Consider the following 15,986-nt stretch of genomic DNA (forward strand, 5'->3'; position numbering starts at 1 on the left):
AATCAGAAATTACAGGACATGAATGATGATCCAAAGGCTTTTGGTTGCAAGGGCAATTGAAGGCAATGAAAGAGACATTTTTACGCTCAAAAAATAAAATTTGAAATCATTTGTAGTCATTAATCTACTTGACGATATGATTAAATCTGACTAAGTACGTTTTCCATAATAAGAGATCAATCAACTACAACAAATCTGTAATATTTTTTTGGGTTTTGAGTTACTGAGATCCTACTACCCTCAACTCCCAACCGTGGGAATCAGAAAATTTTTCCTAAATCTCTATGATGAGCTCTTAGGAAGCAAGCCTCTTGGTTTCTGATTTCATATGAAACTGTTATACATAGAATCATGCCTCCAACAATGGATATGCTTGGAAGGGTTCCAAACAGTAAAAGACCAACCACAGCAAGCCATTGTCATTTGTCACCTCTGGGTAGGCCCCAACAGGCCAATGCTTAGCTTCTTTGGGTATGGCTCTTTAATCTTCAAAGTGTCCGCTTCTGCTTCTCTCCCGAAATGACATCCATTCATGTTTAATGGTCTGCTCATCTTGAGAATTGGATAAGATACTTCTACCCAAAAAAAAGAATTGGATAAGATATCGGGTCGGGCTATCCAAAATACAAAATGGTTCATCCGCTCCATCCCAATTGACCATTCCTTATGTAAAGGATCAGCCCGTATTTAATACGAAATGTACGGCCGTGATACGATCTGATACGCTTTATTTGTTAGGTGGGAAATCTAAGGAATATTTGACATTTGGAGAAGGAACACTGACAGTCAGTTCGTACAGAGAGAGAGAGAGATGAATAGAGGAAGCCTGGAAGAGAAAGATTCAGAATCCATAGCTGCGCAAGCCAAGACCTGCCAAAAAGGAGGAAATGTAATTATGAGTTCAAAGGTAATTAAATAATCTCCGTGAAGCAGCAGAGCGGTTGCAGTTGCATTGAAACACGAAGCCATGAACCAAAATCCAATTCCTTCCCCCATAAAAAAGCAATCTTGCATTGGTCCATAACTGTTACGTTCCACACGTCCTCACCCCACTCTTTTATCCATTGGGTTTTTTCTTTTCTTCTGATTTCCCATTCGACTTTTCTTCTTTCGCTTCTGCTGTGGGCTCTGTGCTCTGTGCTCTGTGCTCTGTTTTTTCTTCGTCCGTATTTATTAATTTTGTAGTGCCTCTAATTACTTCATCTTGCATTCTCTCTGGGTTCCTTTCCTGCCTCTCTGGTTTTCTCTTTTGCTCTTTGGGTTTCCCGCGTTGTGTGGTTGTCGTCGACTCGTCGGTAGAGTGAAATGTCGTCAAGTGAGGATAAAATCACGGAGGTGCTTCCATTGAAGGGGTTAGTGGATAAACGTTATCCTTCACCACTGGCTTCTCATGACGATGTGGTTAAGAATCCTACCGTGTTCTGGGAAACCCTCCGGCGATTTCATTCTGTGCTCGGTACCAAATTCATGTAAGTGTCTACAGTTCCATCTCTTTTATAAGTTTATTTCTTTGGATTTTCGTTTTCAATGCAGATATTTCTGGTCTGTCTTTTCAAGGGTTCCGATTATTGGAGGAAAGGAGTTGGATTTATATCTTCTGTACGTAGAAGTTACTGGGAGAGGAGGTTTTCAGAAGGTTATATAGTCTTGGCTTGAACCCTTCAGTCGTGGAAGTTCTGTTTATTTTTTTGTGTCAACTGTATAATTTAATTTGTTTATTATTTTCTCTTGGTGGTGGGTTGGGGTTGCGAGCAGGTGGTTAGAGAGAAGAAATGGAGGGATGTGGGTGGAGTTTTCAAGTTCTCTCCAACCACAACAAGCGCTTCTTATGTGTTGAGAAAGCATTATATGAGTCTCCTCTACTACTATGAACAAGTTTACTTCTTTAAGCTTCAGGGTCCCTTGCTCGCTCCTACTGGTGCTTTATCTGTTCTTCATGGGCGTCTTCTGGTTCTTAGAAACGCTTCTAAATATCTCTTTTGCTTTAATATTGGCTTCATTTTGATCTTTTTTCCTCCTGGGTACGACTGCAGTGATGTCGCCGCATCTTAAAAGCCCATCCTCCAGATCTGTGGTTTCTGATCCCATGGAATCTGCTTCTGAGACCACACAACATGCGTCAAACCAGCAACAATCCCATAAAAGGACAACAAGCTCGCCTTATTTGGATACCGTAGGTAAGTTGTTTGTAAAAAGGTTTTGTTTGGGTCTGTTGCAGTAACTCTAAATTGAAACAGAAAGAAGACATTTTTGGCTGTTTTGGTGAATCCATCATGCATCTTTTCCATGGCCGGGCTGTTGCTTCTTTGAGTGGTTTCATCTTAGTCTTCCTAGGTCCTTGTATTCTTCCCTATAAGAAGAATACCTGCAACAGCGTTGGATTACTTTTGACAGTTGGTGTCCTGGCTTTGGTTTTGAACATCAGGCCCACCCAGCTGGTGTGCTTCGGCTGTGTGAACAGTCATGCCTGTGGGTCCTAGCAAGCACCTGACCTTAGTTTTACAATGGACACACTGCTCTGGGGAATAAAAAACCTCAAGCAAAGATCATCTTTGTGTGGGACAGTGAGAGTAACAAAAATCCACCTGCTTGTCATTTTCTTATGAAGGATGACTCCTCTGTTTACTGGTTGTTTATAGTTGCAAGTTTGTAGTTAATTAATGTTCACCCATGGTCACTATTTTCTGCAGATCCTCCTTGTCACCCTGTGATGGGAACCATTAATGGGAAATTTGACTGTGGCTATTTGGTCACTGTGAAATTGGGCTCTGATGTCCTCCATGGAGTTCTATACTATCCTCAGGCATTAGGATCTTCCAGTTCTATCCAGACTGAGAGTTCAATCGTTCCATACATCCCTGCAGCGAGGCGTCGGGGTAAGAGGAGGAGGAGAGGTAGAAGGGGAATAGATCCAAGCCACCCAAAACCAAACAGGAGTGGTTACAACTTCTTCTTTGCTGAGAAGCATTCTAATCTTAAAGCTCTCTATCCTACAAGGGAAAGAGAGTTCACCAAAATGATTGGAGAATCATGGAGTAAACTCGGCCCAGAAGAGAGAACTGTAAGTTCATTAGGGGAGTTTGGTAATTGAAATTTCTTACTTATGTAACAGTATCTGTAACTAGTTGGATGGTTCTTTGTGTTTTGTTCTTTCAGGTCTATCAGAACATTGGATTGAAAGACAAGGAGAGATACAAGAGAGAATTGAAGGAATACAAGGAGAGATTGAAGCTTATAGAGCCAATAGAAGTTAGAAGAACTGATCCTCCAGTCAAAAAGCTGAAATGACAAAAACTAACAAAGCCAAGGAGTTCGGTACATCTCTAGGAATTGCTTTTATGTTCTGCTCTTTGGACCTTGTATAAATTACTATTTACTAGAAAGGTAACCCTTCTTACCCCCATGCTTTTATTTTCAAATGGTAAACGAAGTGGAATTGTTTGTTATAAATAGATGGAAAAAACACATTAATCACAAGGCCTCTTGACTAGAGCTGCAATAGGGCCGGGCTGGGGTCGGGATTTTGCAGTCTCAAGCCCAGCCTTACATATTATAATCTAAGCTCCCATTCCCGCCCTAATTGGCCCTATACTTGTTCCGGTCCTTGGCTCTAATTGGACCCATACTTGGCTTTGATCAGCCCAATTTGACCCTACTCCTGCCTTAATTGACCCTATTCTTGTCTTTGTTCTTAATTCATAGAGATCGAGCATTAGGGGCAAAATTATGGCAAATTCAGGGTTAGGGTCAGGGATGGTTTGGGACAGACTCACGGGCCCAAGAGTAATCCCAGGCCCTAGCCCACCTTCAGGACCAAAATCTTGAGCCCAAGCCCTATTCGGGCTTAGGGCAGGTCAGGGCCGAACTTGCACCCCTACTCTTGACTAGCACTGGGAAGAAACTCATTAGAATTTATCGATCAATTTTGGGACTATTTCCAACAGCTACATGCTTAAAAACAGATTTATGAAAGATGTTTATAGTAAAAGTATACATGAATAATAACCAATACTATCATTTCAATTTCACAAATAGAGACCATAATTTTAGCTTCTGATTTTCTAGCACAGAAGGCCTAATTGATTGCGGTCACAGCCAAACTCCATTCTTTGGTTGGGATATTTAGGAAAAAAATCCTCTGTTGTGCACATCTCCCTGCTGGTGCGGCAGCACTAGAATTTGACATGTGGCAAATTCTTAATAAAGGCTCAGATTAGAAGGTAGGATTTTAAGTGAATGTGACCCATTTCATGACCCATTTTAACAAAAAAAAAACAACTGTTTTTAAGACCCGGTTCTAAATATGGTTGCCCAAGATTTGTTTCCATTTTTCTCCCATCGTTTCGGCGATGTTGACTCCATCTTCTGCCCTCATGTTATTCAATCGGTCTTCTTTGGATCTTTTTGGCAACCCAGATTTTGCAGGTTCTCTTGGATCCCACTCATTGATAGATGATCTGTTGCTTTTAGACAATAGTAAAACTCATACATGGATGAACTATTTTCATGTTGAACTATCAACAGGGAATAGCAAATCACAGACATATGCGCGTCAATTTGGAGTTAAAAGCACAAGCCAGAAAGTTATTGTAGTTTAAACATATGGGTTTTTCAGCAAGCCATGGGCAAAGTGGGTTGAGCGCACAAAAGAGACTACCGGACGGGTAAAACATATTCATGTTTAACTATCAGCAGGGGGCATCTTAACACATCAAACTGATCGAAGAGAGTGCAGAGTAAAATGGGTAAGTAAAAAAATAATTTCATTGAAAAGAACAAAGATTTTTACAGGAAGCTATGGCCACAGTTGGAGTGAACAGACAAGATTGGTAAAGTTGATCCAAAGTCACTAGGATTCAGGCCAAACCTGAACTGGTTGGAGAAATAAGAGAACCTGCAAAATCTGGGTGGCCAAAAAGAAGATCCAAAGAAAAATTGATTGAAGAACAAGAGGGAAGAAGATGGAGTTGACATCCCCGGAAACGATGGGGGGAAATGGAAACAAATCTTGGGCAACCATATTTAGAACTGGGTCTTAAAATTGTTGTTTTTTTTTGTTAAAATGGGTCATAAGATGGGTCACATTCATTTAAAATCATGCCTTCTAATTTGAGCCTTTTATTAAGAATTTGCCACATGTCAAATTGTGGTGTTGCACTGCTGTGCACAGCAGAGGATTTTTTTTTTCCATTTATTTTACTATTAAAAGAAATAACCAATCCTACTTAGTTTTGTGATTTATTTATTTCGGTATTACTTTTTCACTCTCCCCAACTTAGGGAGTGGCGGATGGGCAAACGGATGTATTTGTGCTCACCAGCCTTCGAGGTATCGGCTATGATGTTGCCGTGTCTAGAAACAAATTAAAACTTACTAGAAGCTATCCTTAACTATAGGGGTTGCCTAGTGCTATCTAGCTGGCTTTTCCTAGTAAATGTGTTTGATCTTTAATCCAATGTTGTTGAAAATTTGTAATTTTTCTAATTTTATTGGTTGTCAATTTGTCATAGAGGCAAAAAAAGATTTGAAGGTAAGAGGAGAAAAGGAACAGTATTTAATGCTATTAATGGCATTAGAAAATGGTAAGGGAAGGTTTTTCAGGCTCTTTTTTTTCACCATGGCCAGTTTATCACTCTTTTGTCGCCTCCCTAGTCAATTTTTGCAAAATTTTCCAACTGTGCACATATATGCCAAATAATCGGTTAATATTTAAAAATTTAAAATTTTGAAGTAGTTCTATAATTTTTTTGTTTTTCAGTATATAAATGCACTGTTATATACAATAGAGGATGTTTTTTTATACTCTACACTAGCACTAGGGATTGAAGGTGCATATGACAAAGTGTAAGAATCTTGTGTTTTTTTTTGTACACCAAAGACTATGTGGATGCATGGATGCTTTAAAATGGGACCTTGCTTGGGTCCTGCGCCATAAATGCGCAAGACCATCAAGCCATGCACCTTGGGCAGTGGGATCGGAATTTCGGTCGAAATCTTGATCTCAGCCGTCAAAATTCAACGGTCGAGATGAAAATCTCGACCGAAATTTCGGCTTCATAATCCAAACTTTTTCGTTTTAAATGACGATAATTATTGTACTCAGGAAGATCATTGTTTTTATTCGGAACGGTTCTTGAGCACCTTTTTTCTTTTTTTCTTTTAATCTGGGGTAACATTGAGCCACCTTTCGAAAACCATGTGATGGCTACTCACTTGACAACTAACAGAATTCTCTGGATATTTGGGGCTAGTTGTCTCTCACTGTATAATAGTTCCCTATAAAGTAGTTGATACCAATTGTTTACAATCTTCTCTACAACCAAGCGACTAAGCACTTGACCTCATTCTTGGTGTCAACATCTAATACACTCCCCCTTATATGGCCTTCATACGGTTAAGAATATTCATCACCTTATCCACCACTTTGCTCATTATAACTTGTAAGGTTCAATTTGTTTTCATACACTGAACCATGATAGCAGATGGTGTAATCAATAATTTTTTTTTCTTTTTTTGAAACAGAAGAGAAGAGAAAAGAAATACAAATACATAATCTTATGAACCATATCCCAACATTTTTTAATACAGAGATCACCTCTCTCTCTCTGGCTTAGGGATATTTGCTCTTTTAGCCTCGGCCTCTCCATTAGAATTAATAGATTTTCTACCACGGAAAAGAAAAGAAAAAATCAACATCAAATTGATCAAATCATCTCATCACATTTCATGTCATATATGAATTTTGGTTCCAACTTACCATTTTTGTTATATTGGTATTCCATTTTATGATAACATTTCTGCTACGGCTTTGGTTTTTAGGTAGCAAATATTGCTTTCATTTGTATTTAATAATAGGGAAGGCACGGACAAGGGGTCTGGTAGCTTCCGTAATTTACAGTAAATCTTTTGTCTTTTCTTGGGCCCAAATCTGCAACCAAGATAGGCTTCACACAGGAGCAGCAGTAGTTATAAGGTTCTTCAACTCTTGACTCTCCTTACGGACATTTCACGCTTAACTGTGAGTTCACATTTGCACTCAACCTCGGCTAGACATTTCGTCGAATAGACAGAGACCAACCAATTTCATCCAGAGAAAACTAGCGCTGTGAGATTCTAAGCCAATTCCAGTTGAGACACCCTGGGTTTTGAAGTAAAAGAAGTGTGAGAAGTGGAAGCGATGATGATGGCCTTATCTACTTTCGTCTCCTCATCTCCTACAAATCTAACAATCCCTAAGAAACGCCCAAGCGTAAAGCACTTTCGCTGCTCTGCCTCGCTCGCGATGTCTTCACCAAAATTTGATCTTCGTAGCTACTGGACAAACTTAATCGAGGAGATTAATCCGAAGCTTGACGAAGCAATCCCAATAAAATACCCGGAACAGATCTACGAGTCCATGCGATACTCAGTTCTCGCCGAAGGTGCTAAGCGCGCTCCTCCCGTCATGTGTGTAGCTGTTTGCGAACTCTTTGGAGGTGATCGCCGTGCTGCCTTCCCCACTGCCTGTGCCCTAGAGATGGTATCCCTCTCAATCGAATTCAAATCCATCTCCCTTAATTAGAAACTATAAATTAGGGTTTCCTTACTGAATTTAAGTTTCTTGAAATTCGAATATGTGATTCATTTGAGAACTTGCATATCTTGAATTTGTTAGGCATGGAATTGATTTTCTAACCAAAAATAAACAATTTGAAGGTTCACGCTGCTTCTCTGATCCATGACGACTTGCCGTGCATGGACGACGATCTAGTCCGCCGAGGCCGGCTAACAAACCACGCAGTTTACGGCGTTGACATGGCGATCCTCGCAGGCGATGCTCTCTTTCCGTTGGGGTTCCGTCACATCGTTTCTCAAACACCGCCGGAGCTTGTCCCAGAGAACCGCCTCCTCCGTGTGGTGGCCGAGATCGCCCGCGCCGTTGGATCTACCGGAATGGCGGCGGGTCAGTTTTTAGATCTGAAAGGTGAGGACGCCTCCATCGAATTCGTCCACGAGAAGAAGTTCGGGGAGATGGCAGAATGCTCCGCCGTCTGCGGCGCTCTGCTGGGTGGAGCGGCGGAAGATGAGATCGAAAGGCTGAGGAGGTACGGGCGTGCGGTGGGAGTTCTTTATCAGGTGGTGGATGATGTTCTTGAAGAGAAGGCGAACAGGGAAGAAGGACAAGTGTGGAAGAAGAAGGGGAAGAGCTATGCCGGCGTGTTTGGGACGGAGAGAGCTTTGGAATTGGCCGAAGAGCTTCGAGGAAGAGCAAAACGGGAGGTCGATGCGCTTTCCAAGTATGGAGAGGGCGTGATGCCGCTGTACACTTTCGTCGATTATGCCGTCGACAGGCATTTCGCCATCGGTGTTGAAGATTCAAGACTATCTGTCGATAAATCATTTTCTTCTTCTTCTTCTTCTCCTTCCTAGTTTTGCACTGTGTGATTTGGACATTTACACGATTGGTCCTTCGGGGACGCAATTGAAAAATTGGTAATGAAAATGCATTGGATGAAAGGAATAATGATTTTTGTAATCTTGGTTGCGTATTTCCCTTTTGTCATATATATATATTTTTCCTTATGCTAGATAAAATTTGGGTCTCGACCCTAAAGTTTGGTCTATCTCACTTTTAGTCTATAAAAAGTTCCTCTTTGTATATGGCTCCTGTTGTTTTTAGAAATAACGAAGGACAAATCATAATTTAGGAGAGTTGATGGTACAATCGGCATGCCTTTATAGGTTGGTTCCTTTGGCGCCAGAAATGAAACTTAGCGGCATCTAGGATCCTTGAGGTGGGTCACAGCTGGCTTTGGGCTCAGGACCTGATGTTATCTTCTCCTTTGGGGTACCCTGGCAGTAGCAACACCTCGCCTCCCCGCTCCCCCCCCCGGTCGTCTGGGATGCCGCTGCGCTCTGGGTTGGGTTTGTCGAGGGATCCATGGGCCCTGTTTGCCCCCGTTTTTTTTTTTCCCCTCTTGGGGGGGCCCGGGCGGGCGTCGGCTTCTTTCTTTGGTGAGGGGGCCGGCATTTGGTCCTTCGGCTTGTCCACTACTTATGGGGATCCTCCCCCCTCCACGGTGATGTTGTGCTCCTGATGCTCCTTTGTTTATGTTTCTAGGTGGAACACTGTTGCCCGCCCGGAGGGCCGTCGTTGGTGGCCGCTTCCGGCCCATTCCGCTCCTGGCTCGCTTTGGTCCCTTGGCTTTGCTTCCGTTTTTTCCCGCCCTTTGGTGTGGGTAAAAAAAAAGACGAATCATAATTTTGATAACTAAAATACCCTTATGGTGCAATGGTTAAGATTGTACCATGTATGCTATTTGGATCTTATTATATCAAAGAGATAAATTATAATTATAATTTTATTCTTTTTGTTTTATATTCAAGGGTCTTAAGATTTCAAATTTACAAAATTATGCCCTTGATTGAAACTCAATGAAATCTCATTTCCATTACCCAAGAAAAGCCTACTTCAAAGAATAACCGTCCAAAGGAAGATCTATGCAAAATTGTGAAGAAAAACCATCTATATGTGGTGTGTGCAAGCTGGTCCGGATGAACCTCAGTTTCAAAAATAAATAAATAAAAATTAAAAAAAGCACTTTAATTTTCTTTTGGTGGTTTTAAAAAGAACAAATTGCACTAACACTCCAATATAGACGGACATCTTAAAAGCACTGACACCCCATTTTATGTTTATTAGATATATTTGTCCAATTTATTAATAAAAACAGTTAAATCATTATTTATTTTCTTTAAATTTAAAAAATATTTCGATAATAAACAGTATTTGAATGGTTTATAGTGAAAAATTAAACAAATATATCCAGTGAAAATTAAATTTCGAAGTCTCTATATTTAAAATGGGTATCCATGCTTTAAGACATCTATTTTCGAGTTACAATGCAATTTATTCTTTTAAAACATAAATAGACATTGGATGATTATTGCATCAGAATTGTTAAATTTTAAAGATACTTTTTGTATATAGATAGATAGAAATAGGGATACCACACGTATCGTCCACAAGTGTCGACTGTTGAGCTTCCTTATCGCGAAAATATATAAATCCTTCACTCTCAGAAAACGGGTTTAAAAAAACAATCTTTATCCTGTCGTGAGTTGTAACGTTATTGAACTGAACATATCAACATAGTCGAGAAACGCGGGCAGAACATTAATGGCGATTTTCACGCAGAATCTCAAGCTTCCTAGTTCGGAAATTCAAATTCCTAATCCATCGTTAAATTTGCTCGGATTTCGGCCTTCAAATGCGGAACTCAGAGAGAAGAAGAGAAAGCCATCACAGCAAGGCGACAAACAAATGGCTATCGCTTGCTATGCTCGCTCTGCATTGCCTCGTGTTCTTCGTCCTCTTAATCTCAATTTCAGGTCATCTTCATCTGAATCATCATTACGTCAAGTTTATCGTGTAATTGAAATCTAATTCTACGTCTTACGCTTTTGCAGCCACTTGTCTTCAGATGTCACAGCTCCTCTGTCTCACTTCCCGACGATATACTCCGATGGGATCATAAACAGGAGCTCTACTTGCAGGTACTTGTAATGGATTCAAACGAAATCGAGAATGTGAATGTTGTGGTCCTAGGGTTTTTGGATAATCTGCATGCATGTTGTTTGTCTTTCTTCCCAATCTCCTAAGTGTATATATCTTCCCTGAAACAATCAAATGAATAACAACTATTTCCTTTGATGTTCACGACGCAGGTTCATTACAAATGCTGCAAGAAATAATTCAGAATCAAACGCTGTCCCAAATTCTGTCCCCGTCCGTGTCGCGTACGAGCTTCTTCAAGCAGGGCACCGGTATTTGGATGTCAGGTAACTGCTAATTGAATCTCATACCAAATCTCACTTCTTAACGAAGGAGTGTTGGAAATTCTATATGCCTGTTCGATTCTGCATTAACAAAACAGATAGAACCTACAGCCTCAATGTCGAGGTTGAATTGTTAGTTTGGGTTTTGATTTTGTAGGACTTCTGAAGAGTTTAGCGCTGGTCATCCTTCAGGGGCTGTAAACGTGCCCTACTTGTTAAGAGCCGGAGCTGGTGAGTATCCATTAAATTATTCTCGTTAGTCGTTCTTTAGCTTAAATATGAATAATATGGTGCAGGAAATCAGCTTCCCCTTTGTAATTTGCCATTTTATATGTAAAGCCGTTTTATCTAAAAATCGTTGAAGTTTGCGGGTTGGGTAATGCCTATTACTAAATATTTCCTGGATCTCTGGGGTTCCATCTCTTGCTTAGTTCCTCTAGCATGATGCATTTTCTATATCAATCCTTCTGATATTTTAATCCCTCTGCCTCTGGTGGACAAACTGGACCTAAATAAGAAACATAACAAGGCATTATGCAGCGGCAACTGGTCCTTTTTTTCTTCTTCTTCTTTTTTGGGTTAAATAGAAAATACTCCTCTATTTGCTTCTTTGCTCTGGATGTTTATTTTACTTAGTATTGCAACTGTCGCTAAGAAGCAAGTTCTTCTCAAATAGCTTCTGAAATTTCCTAACTTACATTAGTTTCATTTCTATCAATTATAAAACCTTCTCAACAAACTATGGAATTGTGACTTCCCCTAATCTATTGTCTTCCATTTTTGTTATATGTGACTTTGTTCGTCTAATGGCCTCTTCAATACTGTAACATTTCCCCGATTTCAGTTTTCGTGGTGACAACAAAAGTGTTCTAAGTTGATTTCCTTCACATGTACTGATAAATCTGCTCCTTCAATCTGTGATCAACTTATAGCATCTCTGTTCTAACCTTGCAGTAGAAGTGCCTCAATTTCCCAATTTATCACTGTTTTACATTTTTTCTTAATGGAACTAAAGAATTTATAGTTTTCCTTGATGAATTGTGCTTCTGGCAGATTGATAGGAATTGAACAAAAATTTGACAAAGCTCTGAAGCAAATGTTTGCTGCCCAGAAGTGATAAAATGCATAAGAGAAAGAAACATTATCTGGACTCAGAATATGAGATCCCAAGTGATCCAACACCTAGGTTTCCAGGAAATTCTTCTGAGATGAAGAATCTAAAATCTCTTGGATTAAGTGAAAAAAATGAATAGCACTGAAAAGGGATATGAAATCGCTTCAGCCCTTACTTGTTAGAGAACAATCATGAAATGACTCTATTCAACAAAGAGAAAGTCAAGAACAAGAAAAGAAGAAAGGAAAAAGAATAAACATTTATCAGTTTCTAACTTCAGTTGCAGTGAGCATGAGTATGTTGGGAATGATGTGAATCTTTGATGGGTTTCAAATTGTAGTAGTGGATAGCAGATGTATAGCTGAGGATGATGTGAATCTTTGCTGAGTTTCAAACTTTGATGGGAATTGCACTTCTAACTATTTTTTTTATAGGGTGAAAGATCCCTGTTCTGATGTCATTGCAAAGATGGGGACATAGCTTCCAGAATTGTATAGCTTGAATGCAACTAGAATTGAAACCCTCTCTTTCTGTTCTTCAATATCCCCAATAACCCTTTTGAAAACCTCTGATTTCACTCTTGAATTTTGTGAAAGATTCTTTTAGTAGATTTAGCAGCAGTGAAACAATCAGAATGCCGATTTTGTTTTTTTTGAACCAAGTCTTTAGATCTTAAAATTTCAAAGGTGAAGAAAAAGATATCTGAAGAAGATTATTCTGGTTTGTCACACAAATAAGGGGATTTTCAAGTGTGCAGATTGCTTTAATCTTGTGGATCATGAGAAGCCCATATTGGTTAAACTTGTCAAGGGGAATCCAAATACAAATTTATCATCAGATTCCCTTATACCTAAGGTGCTGGGTATCAAGCCAGGGCAGATCAGGATTGGATTGGATTGGATTGGATTTCAGCATTACTACTGAAATAGAGGAGGGTATAATGGTCTTTTTATTTTAGTTCTGACTGTTTGTGGAGAGGTATAATGGTTTTTTTGTCTCTAATACTAGCCATTCTAAAAGAAAAGAGGACACAAGTTTTTGAAACTTAAAAAAGGGGTGTCAATGCAATAATGCCTGTGTTTTTGGGTGTCAGAGCAATTTGCTTTAGGTTTCTTTGTTCATTGAGAAAGAGAGACAAGGACCTAATTTTCCTGTTGATAATAAACAAAAGGTGGGGAAGGTCTATTTAAATTTCCACCATCTATTGGTGTTTCTTTATGGCCACCTAAATGTATGAGTAGAACAAACCCCTTGCTGAACAGATCACACCAGACAAGTAAATCATATATATATACATAGGATTCCCTTGCTTGAAGCCTTGAACAGAGCAAATCAGAAAAGTATAGTACATCATATCAGTATATGTTCGTTTATTATTCAAAACATTTATTTCCCTCCAATTATTACTAGATAAATATCTGATGAAGTGCTTGTCTCTATGTAGACCCAGAAATGACAAAAAACCCGAAATTTGTAGCGGAAGTATCCTCAAATTTTGGGAAGGACACTGAGATTGTTGTTGTAAGTCAGAAATCCAGAAGTATTATGCATATTTTGAAGTTCAGGATAATGGCTTTCAAAGTAATGCTAATGTGCTTCCTTCACAGGGATGCCAGAAGGGGAGGCGGTCACTCATGGCTGCTGCTGAACTTGTAAATGCAGTAAGTAATAATCTTGACATAAATATTTTCCCTCCTCATGGAAAACCTACCCTACATTGTCAAACTATCAAACAGACTTCTATTGCAATTGTGCCAAAGTTATATTCCGTTGTCAAACTGTTAAACCATATTATTTGGTACATCTATACATTCTTTTACTCTAGCAACTCTGGTTATACTAATATTCTACCCAAAAAAAAAAAAACTCTATTTATACTAGAGACAAGAAAAATCTCCACCAGTCAGTCCTACAGACATCTAACCAAATCCTATGGTTTTGCATGGATTTCACAAAATTGAACCCACACACACTTGCAGTACTGTGATGCATGAGATCAGGAATAAACCAGGTCAGACACAGTGCTCTGATTATCAAATTTCCTTATCAGGCTATTATAACAAAAAATCAAGTAACAGCTTACACCACCCAATGGGCCCCATCTAATCTAGTTGCTTCTTCCATACCTTCAATATGAAGTGGTTGCTTCTGGAGAATGTGAGCATCCTAGAGTCAAACTTTGGACATGCTATTCATGAATAAATATATTTTTTTTAAAGCTAACCTCATATAGGTCTATGGTACCAACAAAGTTATTACTCAGGTTACAATTTGTGACCTCCATGTACCTCCCCCAACCCCACCCTCACCCTCACCTCAGTAAGAAATGAAGGGAGAAAAACATATTGAATTGGGATTATGAAAATGAGGTGAGCTGGAGATCAGGCTGCAGAGTTTGGTCGGGCTGGATTGTGGCTTTATATACTCTAAGCAAGCCTGTTGACCAAGTGTGTTTAGGTCCACATTCACTTGACCCAAAACACTTGTTGGAATTATTCATAATAAGATACTAGCTACAATTGAAGAGGTCTTACCAATAAAATTTCCACTTATCCATGATCTAGGCATAATTGCAATCCATTCTATAATTCTTCTCATTACCTCTCGCGTTAAAAAAATTAGCCAGCTGCTTCAAGCTAATCAGGTTTGTGGGGTGGTCAACTCCACAACCAACGTGTCTGGGTTGTGTAATTGTGATGGCCAGTTTTGGTTAGTGTTCATGACAGTTTTAATCGGCAGATCACTGGATGGTTGCTTTAGGCCATTAGAAAATTTTGGTTTCTGATGAGAGATCATTCATCACTATAACTTTTTGGTAACTGCAGAAGGATTTAAACCAGTCTGAAACAAACATGTGAAGAAGGCAGGTTAGAAACTTTAACGTGAATGGAAGCTTAAATACAATGCTTGTTCGTGAAAGGAAGCAGTGGACTCTAGCAGGTTTAGGTTGCATGTTGCTTCTGACTGTGAGATGCTCAAGTGGTAGTAAACATAAAGACATCAGGATATGATTTGTATTGGAAAAATAGGGAATATCCTGAGAACATTTTATCCAGAAGACATTTCACCAAAGAAAACCAGATTTTTTTATCACTGCAAGCAATGAGGATCTGTTGCTATTTGTATGTAGCCAGATCATATAATCCTCGAAGGACTGGCCGGCCAGCCTTTCCTGCATAAGTTATGTTGTTTGTAGCATTCAATTTGGAATTTCTGGGGAACTAAAAAGCTGGTTGCTAACAATACAAACTTGGGGATTGAGTTCAATTTATAATGTTCTGAATGGCACTTGTTTTTCACGGTCAAGTTCCTTCCTGTTGGAGGACCTGGCGTAGGCTTTTCATTTTGCATATCTTCAAGATGAAAGACCTAATTCCTAGTCCTACTTCTTTGTTCAGATTTTCTCTTTCATTTGATGGTAAATTTTCATGTGTGCAGGGTTTTACTGGAATCACTGATGTCGGTGGTGGATATTCTGCATGGGTACAGAGTGGGCTACCTACAAGCGAAGAATAGTTGATCTTTCTGAAAATTCCCAAAAGAAGTCGCAATTTGGATAATACACTCGAAAACAACAACGTCGGTTTCAATTCTGTAGGCTTGAAGATTGAAGAGTACATCTTAGTATTATTGGGCAGCGGTGTTCAAGTTCAGATACTTTCTGAATTTGAGATCTTATCTTTAATAGGAGTATTTAGTTGGTGTAGCAAAAATCACCAGAAAGGAAGTATTTAAAGAGAATACCAGATGCCTTTTTCCCTCCATCCTTGATTACTGTAAATCCTTAGGTAGGTGAATTGATTTGCCTTGGTTGTTGAAGCTTCTCCACAAAGAAGGGAGAGAAAAGGGAGAGTCAAAGAAAAGAGGAATAAGAAAAATAGAAATAAAAAAAAGGACTGTGTTATCGTATGAAATGTAAGGGAGCTAAAGCTGATAGGCCACTCATTCAAATATTCAAATGGTCGGCTTCAATGATGCCTTCATGGCTTCTGCCGCCCTGCGTGGTGGAATACCTTAAACTCACAGGAAAATAAGACATCCCATCACGTTCTTT

The 15,986-nt window shown here is 39.4% G+C and overlaps 3 protein-coding genes across 4 annotated transcripts; all 3 read left to right on the plus strand.

Moving 5' to 3' along the window:
* The first annotated feature begins 776 nt into the window (after positions 1 to 776).
* LOC149017450 (high mobility group B protein 9-like) lies at positions 777 to 3,599 on the plus strand. 2 transcript variants are annotated; one of them, XM_089154174.1, is made up of 6 exons: positions 777 to 1,469; positions 1,558 to 1,636; positions 1,756 to 1,897; positions 2,034 to 2,177; positions 2,691 to 3,061; positions 3,157 to 3,599. In XM_089154174.1, the coding sequence occupies exons 1-6, from the start codon at positions 1,306 to 1,308 to the stop codon at positions 3,286 to 3,288; spliced, it is 1,032 nt and encodes a 343-aa protein (XP_089010300.1). In that variant the 5' UTR covers positions 777 to 1,305; the 3' UTR covers positions 3,289 to 3,599. The 2 variants fall into 2 exon arrangements, with proteins under 2 accessions (XP_089010300.1, XP_089010299.1); XM_089154173.1 differs by having other exon boundaries at positions 1,756 to 1,918; positions 3,157 to 3,592.
* A 3,348-nt stretch (positions 3,600 to 6,947) lies between these two features.
* GGR (geranylgeranyl reductase) lies at positions 6,948 to 8,577 on the plus strand. The gene is made up of 2 exons (XM_089151789.1): positions 6,948 to 7,519; positions 7,696 to 8,577. Exons 1-2 carry the CDS (start codon positions 7,178 to 7,180, stop codon positions 8,407 to 8,409), a joined length of 1,056 nt encoding a protein of 351 aa, XP_089007915.1. The 5' UTR covers positions 6,948 to 7,177; the 3' UTR covers positions 8,410 to 8,577.
* Positions 8,578 to 10,068: 1,491 nt separating this feature from the next.
* Positions 10,069 to 15,876, plus strand: LOC149017452 (thiosulfate sulfurtransferase 16, chloroplastic-like). Its single transcript, XM_089151790.1, has 7 exons — positions 10,069 to 10,371; positions 10,450 to 10,536; positions 10,708 to 10,821; positions 10,976 to 11,049; positions 13,377 to 13,453; positions 13,540 to 13,593; positions 15,371 to 15,876. The coding sequence occupies exons 1-7, from the start codon at positions 10,160 to 10,162 to the stop codon at positions 15,446 to 15,448; spliced, it is 696 nt and encodes a 231-aa protein (XP_089007916.1). The 5' UTR covers positions 10,069 to 10,159; the 3' UTR covers positions 15,449 to 15,876.
* Positions 15,877 to 15,986: the final 110 nt, after the last annotated feature.

The sequence above is a fragment of the Hakea prostrata genome, chromosome 4 (genome assembly GCF_041222555.1).
Source record: "Hakea prostrata isolate BN-2017 chromosome 4, UWA_Hpros_2, whole genome shotgun sequence".
Lineage (NCBI taxonomy): Eukaryota > Viridiplantae > Streptophyta > Magnoliopsida > Proteales > Proteaceae > Hakea > Hakea prostrata.